The sequence below is a fragment of the Myotis davidii genome, unplaced genomic scaffold (assembly GCF_000327345.1).
Source record: "Myotis davidii unplaced genomic scaffold, ASM32734v1 scaffold142, whole genome shotgun sequence".
Taxonomy (NCBI): Eukaryota; Metazoa; Chordata; class Mammalia; order Chiroptera; family Vespertilionidae; genus Myotis; species Myotis davidii.
The window spans coordinates 1,936,113-1,945,306 of NW_006294400.1; the positions used below are offsets into that span (position 1 = coordinate 1,936,113).

General features: G+C 59.5%; 1 protein-coding gene across 7 annotated transcripts in view; it reads right to left on the reverse strand.

Annotated features, from left to right (window-relative positions):
- RALGPS1 (Ral GEF with PH domain and SH3 binding motif 1) overlaps nt 1-9,194 on the reverse strand; it is a 221,240-nt gene that overhangs the window by 20,632 nt on the left and 191,414 nt on the right. For all 7 annotated transcript variants that reach the window (XR_435916.2, XM_006768548.2, XM_006768544.2 and 4 more), the window contains exon 12: nt 603-729. Coding sequence is in view for 6 of the 7 variants with exons in the window: in XM_006768548.2 (XP_006768611.1) it covers nt 603-729 (127 nt within the window). In the remaining variant the exon portion in view is untranslated. The remainder of the gene's footprint in view (nt 1-602; nt 730-9,194) is intronic.

Here is a 9,194-nt window from a genome sequence, read left to right on the forward strand (position 1 = left end):
GGCCTGCCTGGCTGGCTAAGGCTTGTGTCTCGGTGGAAGGAAGGAAGGAAGGAAGGAAGGAAGGAAGGAAGGAGATGGAAGAGGCAGGCAGGCAGGAACAGAGGGAGGGAGGGACCCAGCTGTAAGGAGCCTGTGCCCAGTACCCTGGGGACACGGGCATGGCTGCCCTGGCCATGCTGAGGACCACCCATGTCGCCCAGTTGTCAGCCCCACAGGCTGGGGAACCGGGGAGATGCCCTGATCTGCAGACTCACTCCAGCAATGGGCAGAGACTCTGAGCCCTGAGTCTGCAGGCACAGAGCTCACTGGACTCTGGGTTTACTGAGCTTGGGCAAACTTACAGAGGGAGTCCCACCACTGCTTCCCTGCCCTTGCCTGCATGCTTCGTCCACCGGGTACTGAGTGGTGAGACCTGTCGCCAGGACCACCCCAGCTCTTCCTGACCCCGTGCCAGTGTGAGGAGAGGGCACCAGCCAGGGACACCAACAGCATCGTCTGCCCTCCCAGATGGGTGGGGAGAGCTCCAGCGGGCAAGCACCCCCTTAGCCCACCCCCACGCTCAGCCCGTCTAGAGCCCGAGTGGGGCTCGCTCAGTTACCCACTTGTTGCCCAGGCTGTGGCTCTTCCTGTGTCTTGGGACCGGGGGTGTGGGGAGGCTACCAGCCACAGACGCGTCAGGACAGGTAGGCCGCCGGCTGAATCTTGCGGAGCTGGAGCTGGCAGAGGGGCCTGTGAACAGAGCAGAGAGCGTCCTGTGACGGGGCTGAGGAGGCTCGGGGGGTGGGGCTGGGTTGTGGGTAAGGCACTGGCGCAGCTGTCACAGGCGGAGCAGGTTCAGCGGGCCCCTCACGCCCAGCGTAACTAACTTCCACGGTGACAGCAGCCAGGATGGCCGGTGGCCTGCTGTGCAGTGCCCCTGCCTGGGCGAGACTTACCCAAGCCATCCAGCAGGTGGCAGAGGCTTCACAGCCTGCCTTGTGAATCCAAGGCTGGTGCCCACCCTGTGCCCTTCCCCAGCCACTTTCTCTTCTCCACCACGCATTCCACAGAAGGGACGGAGAGCATGTGAGGGCAGAGGGAGGACTCACTGAGCGAGAGCACAGCTAGAGAGGCAGGGGCTCTGCCCCAGGCCTGCCAGGGACTGCCTGGGTGGCCTTGGACGGGTTACTTAACTTACTCCCTTGAGCCTCTGTTTCCTCATCTGAAAAGTGGGAATAATTCAACTCACCTCGCAGGTGGCTGGGAGGCGTCCTGAGGTGGTGAAAGCAGTTTCACAGTCAGCACTCACACTTGTTTTATATAATTAGTACCATGTTCTCCTCAGGCCCAGTCCTGGGGACAACAGGGGTCCTCAAGCCAGGAGGCTGGGCCACACCCCCACTGAGCAGCACGCGCAGGACGGAGAAGGGACCTGCATGCTGGCCGGTCCACAGCTACCAGTATACGGAGGGGCCTGGTCCTGCCACTGCTGTCCTCGTTAGTGCTGTGCTCGTGGCTCTGGAAGGGAGGTGACCCCAGGGGCTGGGCCTTAGCTACCTGGGACAGACAGGAAGTGGGCCAGGGCTTCTGCACTTCCTGCGGAGCACACCAAACGGCAAACCCAGGGGCTGTGCCAGGCTGTGCGGGAGCCTCCCCAGAGGGCCTGGGCGGCCTGTGTCCATCCAGGGCCCCACAGCCTCCCACAAGCTGCTGTAATCCACAGTGACCTCCAGTTTGCCTGGCTCATCACTTGTTAATGTCCCAGACACCACTGTGGACGGTCCAGCTCCCTCTGGCACTTGGGAAGTTTCATGAGGCAGCTCGCATCTCCTCAAGCTCGGAGTTCCTACTGCCTCATCCTGCTCGCCCTTCCACAACCCACTCTGCACACCCCAATCTTCATTTCCCCAGGACCCCCCATAATCCCTTTACTAGGCCTTGGCCAACTTTCTCTACTGTTCCCCTCAACAACTATCCCCAAATGTCCCCTTTCTCCTAAGGCCCTGCACAACTCAGACCCCTCACTTCAAACGATGGCACTCTGCTTCCGGGGGAACGCATGGTGGTCAGGCTCCGTCTCTCACACCAGCCCGGCAGTGGCCACTTGCTCCTCCACCCATACCAGCCTTCCTGTCGGCCTGGGGAAGGGGCCTCCTCCATCCAAGGCCAATCTCTCCTCTCCAGTCCTGTTGCCTCTGAGAACTCACTCCATCATTTCCCTTCCCTCTGGCCCCTTCCTCCAGCCCATAAACACTCCAGTCTCTCATTTTCTGTAAAATAAGGCCCCTTGGCCCCAGGGCTGCCTCCGTCAGTCACGTGTCCTCAAACAGAGGTCTGTACTCCACTACACTCCACGGGGCCACATATGTACGGTCCATGGTTGACAGAAACGTCATTACATGGCACACACTGTAATGAGCTCAGAGCGGCACAGCTTGGACCTCACCAGCACAGACAGGGTCCATGAAGCTTGAGGTGTGGGGAGGCACTGAGGCGGTACCTAAGGAAAGAGAGGTGCGTGTGTGCACTTCCCTGGCGAGGGTTTCACTGTCACTCAGCTTCTCTGAGGCTGGAATCCTTAGTCAGGGCTTGTACCAGGGCTCTCGGGGTGAGTGTGGGAATGCAGTGTCTCAGGCCTGTCCCCACCAGGTTCTCATTTCATTGCTCAGGTGGGGCTGGGCACCGCTCTCTCGGTGACTCCAGTGTACACCCCCATGAATCCAGTGTGCACCCCCATGAATCCAGTGTACACCCAGGTGAAGAACTTCTGCTCAAAGAGCTGGAGTGGCAGCGAGCTCTGCCCAGGAGGAAATGTCTCCTGCAGCTGCCCCAGAGAAGAAAGGAAGGAGGGAAGTCACCCTGCTTTGTTTTGTTTTGCACATGTTGCTCAATAAATGAATCTGTGCAGAGGGTAAAATTCGCCTTGTTTATCAGCAGGATTACAGTCTCTCTGCCTGAGTCACTCTGGCTCCCACCCTGGGTTCAGAAAATATTTTGTAAAGGTCAGGTCGCATGGCTCCTCTCCATGGTTTGAACTGGAACTGGACTCCTTGGTGTGTCACAGCAATAAAAACGATGATAATTACGGTTGGACATCCCATGCCTGGCACCATACTGTGTGCACGGGCTGCAATCCAGGAGCTGGGTACTTAGTAGGCCCGTCTGACAGGTAGGAAAGCCAGGGCTTATATATCCACGACATGCAGGACTTGAACCCAGGGGTACAGCATGGGCGGAGGAGCTCTGCAGTTCGAAGGTCAGGCATTAGTGAAAACTGGAGGAGGAGGGAACAGTGCGTGTTGGAGGTGATCTGGTAACTTCCTCCAGGAAACCGATGACTATTTCCAGCTGCTATTTTTGAGAAAGGGAAGGTGAAGCGGACCAACCGTGTGCCAGGCTTGTCTAAACACTCCCACATCCTATGTCACCGAGCTCCCTGCAGTGGCTGCTTTGACTAGCGCCATTTTACAAGGGACGCTCGGAGCACAACTGGTCACTCAGGGGAGGGGTGCTGGCTTTGTTCTCCTACCCAGCTGTGGGTGCAGCGAGAGCTGGACACTCGAGGCTCCTCTGGTCACTTCCTGGGCCTCCTGCTCACTCCTAATGGGCGCCCTTCCCACCTGTGTCCCGGCTCCTGCTCTGATCCTCACCGTGGGGCTCACCCAAGCCTCCAATCAGCCCTCACTTTCCTCTATTCAGCTACTGACTCTCCCCCCAGGACCAGCCTGGGCCGCCCCCTCTCATGCTGCTTTGGATGGCCCTGGAGGCATGCTGGCCTCAGATGCCCCTGGACACAGTGGGAGGAGGGGGGAGGACCAGGCAGAAGCAGCTGCGACCTCCGTGGTCCCAGGGTCACACAAACGCTGCTCTGGATGCCCTGGTCTCGGCCACGCCCATCCCCTGCATTGTGGGCCGACAACAGCCTGGATCTGACACTGAGGCAGAGGAATTCCCACTGGGCTGGAACCTAGGGATGGGGTGGCCTCTGCCAGTAAGTGACATTCTGCTACTGAAAGGCCTCCCGCCCCGCCCCACAACGCCTGGGCCGGCCACCACGTGACAGCACAGGTCACATGTCTTCCGGCAGTTTCCGATGTTGTTTTCTCCGTGTCCTGTCGGCAGGGTGGGGTGGGGGCGGTCATAATGAGCCGGAGCTCTGGCCTCGCTCAGCAGTGTGGTCCCCGCTGCCGGCCGATATGGCACGAGCAGCTGGAAAAACTGACCGTGGGGCTTGACTATCTCAGAGGATTGCTCTATTTTTCCTCAGCATAATTTTTCCATGAATAATCTTTAAAGCTCTTTAAGTGGCTGTTTCTTTAACAGTTTTATTGGAATATATGAGAACTGACAGTCTGTGGGGAACGAGATATCATGTTGGGAAAAAAATCTGGTTTTCATTACATTTTTCTTAAGAAGCCACCATGCTGCCCCAGGCCACTCACTGGTTGGCAGAGAAACCGGCACAGGCCTCCTGAGCACGGCTTTGGGCGGACAGGACTCAGGGAGACGGCAACAGCAGAGCCAGGACCCGGAGGCAGCGGGCCTGGGCTCCCACTGGCGTCCGCCATGCAGGCTGAGTGAACTTGGGCAAGTCACCTGGCACTTCTGAGCTTGAATTCTACGGCTACAGAACAGGAGCAGGGATCTGACCTGGCAGGACCTTGTGAGGAGGAGAGGACTCACGTCCCTCTCCCCTTCCTGCAACAAATGTTTCCAGATCCGGGAGGGACAGTAACCAGATCATCACGCCCAGGGCGGGCACAGGCTTGGATGTAATAAACCTGGCACTAACTACACCCACAGTGTGACTATCATGGCCTAACGGCGGTGCTAATGGTACTGTCCGACATTGGTCGGGCATCCGCCTAGTGCCACAGACATGCCGAACGCTTGTCCGCAGGACCTCATTTAGGCCTCGGCATAACCCCGCCTCACAGGGGATGTCGTTAGCTCCTCACTGGGATGTGGGACTGAGGTCAGAAGGGCTAAGGAGCTTCCTGGGGGAGCAGTGGAGCCTGGAGCAGTGCCTCTGAGAGCCTGAAAAGTCAGGGCAGACCGGGAGGCTCCGACATCCAGGCTGGTGCAGGTCCCGGCAGAGGCAGCAGCTGGGGCAGAAGGAGCAGCACATGCAAAGACCGCAACACGAGAGATGCAGAACCCACCAGAGAAAGTTCAGAGAGCCAGCCTGGCTGAGGAGCTGAAGGAGGGAGTGTGGGGGAAGGAGGGTAGGGAGTGGAGCTGCAGGGCCACAGGAGGGACCAAGAGTTTAATGAGGGGAAGATGTGGAGATTTCAGGAGGGTCAATAATGTGCTCAGATTTGTACCCTAGAAAGCTCGCTCTGGCTGGAAGTATGTGGATGTGCCAAGAACACAGGCTGGGAGTGGATGTGGCAGAGAGAGCTCTAGGAGATGGGCGAGGGGGTGGGGGGAGGGCACTCGGGGTAACCCTCAGTGGAGGTTGGTGCCACTCACTGAGGGAGTGGGCGAGAAGTGCAGTTTGGGACCGATGTTGGGGAGATGTGTGAAGCTCAGACGGCAGCTGGGGCCAGAGGTGCAGGCCACGCGGCACAGGACGGGAAGCCCAGGCTGTAAGCTCAGTAAGAAGAGGGGAGGCCTGGGACAGAATGCAGGGAAACAGTGTTTGTGGGATGAGAAGACAAAGGCTGAAAGGACTTGGGTAAAGCCAGGGTCACGAGAACAACCACTTGAGAAAAGTATCACTTTAGGTGCATGAGGAAGTGAGCTCTTCACTTGTAATTCTGCTGGAAGGCGCAGAAGCCCTGAGGCAGCCTTGTGCGGGCAGCACCCACCTCTAGGCCCAGGACACATGGCAATGTCCCCTTTCCTCTGATCAGGGTCTTTAGAGAGCAAACTGGAGGGGCCTAGTCTGCCCGCTTTGGTCAGCTGCCAGCGCCACCTGCAGCCAGGCCTGGATGCCCTAGAAATGACCTCCTGTTCATCCTGGAAGCTTCTCTCAGGAGAAGAGAGAGGGATGGAGGGAATCAGACAACAGTGCGGGCTGCCGCTGAGATCCTGGCCCAGCGCTTTACAGCGTCTGTCCCTGAGCTCTCACAGAGGACGGTGACCCTCCTCCTGGGCCACAGCCTCCTGCCCCTTGCTCTCCGGTGCCCACGCCCCACATTCACAGCATCCAGGTCACTAAGGAATTGTGTTGGCAGCCTGTTGGTTGCCCATCTCTCCCACCAGACCCCAACCTCGGAGGCCGGGGCTGTGTCCCAGTGCCCAGCGCAGGGCTGGAGCAAGGCCGTGGTGCTGAATGCTGGCGCGGTGCCCATGCTGCAGAGGTGGCGGCTCTGTAGAGGATGCGGGGCTGGGATGGGGAGTCCTGCTCCCACGGGTTTCCAGCAGCATCGAGCGGCCCTGCCCAGGCCAGCACTGCCGATTTCAGCAGACTGGCAGCCCACCGCGGCCTTTGGGGGTGCTTTCCAAGTCTTGCACATCGGACATTAACGGGAGGCAGCTGTGGCAGAGGAACTACTGAGCTTGGAGTCCCAGGATTTTCGTCCCAGTCCAGCCTCTGCCCAGGGCTGAGCTGGGAGCTCAGGGTCCAGTCTCCTCACTGGAGAAGGCGAATGACAACTGCTGTGACCTAGGTCTCTCAGCACCACCCTGACCGTGAGCTGCACAGGGCGGTCCATCCAGTCTCGGGGCTTCTCTCAGCTTCGCTCCTGCGCCTGCTCAGAGCCTTCCAGGTCTGCCGGAGCCCTGTGCACGCGGACATGGGCCCCTCGGCACAGAGTCTGTTTGTGTTTAAACCGTTCTCTGGCCAGGTTTCATGATCGAGCCTGAGAGCCGGTCCCTTTTACATTCGCACACATTCTTTGTTTCTTATAAGTGCAGCTCTCACGGGTCCCTATTGTGAGCCAAGGTCGCCCTTCAGCTGTGGGGAGCCCCAGATGCCTTCTCCTCGGAGTCAGAAGGCCCCGACTCCCAGGCACAGGGAGCAAGGAGTGCCGGCTGCAGTGGTGCTGTGTGGAGCCGGGCCATGGCAGGGCAGCAGGGTCGGACAGAGCCGGGCCTGAGCCTGGCTCCTCTACCTGACCTTGGCACGCAGCCTAGTAGCTGGGAGATGTCCAGAAGAGAGATGTGCCCTCGCCTAGGGCTCCTCACCCACTCTGAGACTATAAACGGAAGGAGAGAGGAGCACGTGGAAAGGAAGCCCCACCCCTCGCCCACAGGGTGATCTCTGCGTCTACTCAACCAGAGTGAGGTGTCTCTACAGACCACGCAGAGAGCTTGAAATCTGTGCCCAGCAGTTGGGAGACCCAGGGAACAGCCAGTGCCTCACTCAGGCCTGTGGGCCCAATGGGGTTGCAGCCAGAGGACAGTGTGGCCGCACCAGGCTTAGGTGCGCTCGCAGATCCGCTGGCACAAGGAAGGTGTGGCCTCCCAGGGACCAAGGTGGCCCCTGTGAGGAACTGGTATGGAGGTGAGCGGATCCAAGCAGCGAGGGCATGGACCCCTGTTGGCTGCCTCACTGTCCCTCCATCAGGACACATCAGCGCTGATGCCCTGAGCGGTAGGCGTGCACCGGGCTCTGTGCTGGGGGCTCTTCCCACACGGCCTCAGCCCTATGAAGTGAGGCAACATGAAGTATTCATTTCTATTCCCATTTCACCAGTAAGGAAACTGGGGCTCACAGGGATTGAGCTAACTGCCCAGGGCCCCACAGCTAAGTGCCAGAGCCAGGCGGGTCTTTACACAGCGGACAGTGAAACAATGAAGACCACCAGATGTGCGAGAGCAGTCCTGAGGTCTGAGTGCAGAAGCGCAAGGCGCAGGCGTGGTTTCCCATGGCCTGGCTCCGCTGCCAAGGGCTCTTCAGAGAAAACCTGTCAGTTGGTTCGGCCACGTGGAGGCGGAGCTCACAGGATCTGGAAATGTCTTCACAGGCTCCAACGCACACACAAACATGGCTTGCCCTCTCTGAGGGTCAACATTCTTTATGCATTTTGCTCTCCAGGAAAATATTAGTTCATTTATATAAACGAAACAGTACATACGGGAGAAATTGAAAACGTGGCCCTTCTTTCTCCACAGACCAGAACTGAGGAGGTTTCTCCATTTCCTCTCTCACAGTGTCTACTTGTCGTGTGGATCTGCCAGCATGGCCACTCCCTGGGGGCAGAGTGGGGGCAGCTCTGGGCGGGGGGAGGACAGGAGGATGGGCCACTACAGAGACAGAGGGACAGCCTCAGTGGGGACCCTTCTGACATTAACCAAGGCCTGAGGGACCTGAGACTAGGGCTGCTCCCAATGCCAGAGTCTGCGTCCCCCGGGCCCCTGGTAGGCGAGCTGGTTAGAGGAGTGGGCACAGCCACAGGGAGGGGTCCGGGAGCTCACACCGGCCTCCTTCTGGGTCCTCGATGCCACACCTGCTCCCTGGAGGCTGCTGCTGCATGTCTCCCCCTGACAGGTCAGCTCCAGGAGGGCAGCCTGTGCCTAGTTCCTGGTGCCTGGCCCACAGCAGGCCCGGCCTGGAAGTCTTGAGTGAAGGAACGAATGAACGCACCGCGGGGCCTCTCCTTGGCAGGTGTGGGGTGCCTGCCGGCTGGAAAGAGAGCCCAGAGCAGGAGCTTAACCCCCTCCTGGGAGCCGAGGAGGCTGCGTTCCTGCCATTCCTGGGACTGCGAGAGGCACATTCCTGTCCCCGGTCTGGTCGGGCTCCTGCCACGAAGCCCAGTCTAACTGCCAGATCAGGGAAGGCCTCTTGGGAGCTGTCCCTCTGGCCCTGCCCTCACGGGACCCCTGCTGTCCCAGGGCTGCAGGCACCACCGCTGTCACCTGAGGCTGGGGGTGGGGTGGGGAGCCAGGACGGAGGAGTGAGCCTGAAGCTTTCCAGACGCCCCCCATCTTCTGGTGATCAATGAAAACCTTCACGTCCTGCTTCCAGGCTGCAGCCAGGGATTTGGAAAATTGGTGGGAAACGCCCCTGTGAGCCGGGCTTGCTCGCTGCGTGAAAACTGCTGGCATCAGCGCTCCTCCAGGGAGTGCGGAGTCAGCAGTCGGCGGCTCTGGAGCTGCTTTGAGAGCCAGGTGCCCACGGGCCCGGCCAGGAGCTCAGAGGCCAGGGCTGAAGGGGCGAGGGCAGGCAACCTGTGTGCCGGCTCTGGTACCCTTACCCGGGGCAGTCTGAGGGGAGGCTGCCTGGGATAAAGGAGCACAGACAGGGGAGCCGGGAGAGGCACAGAGCT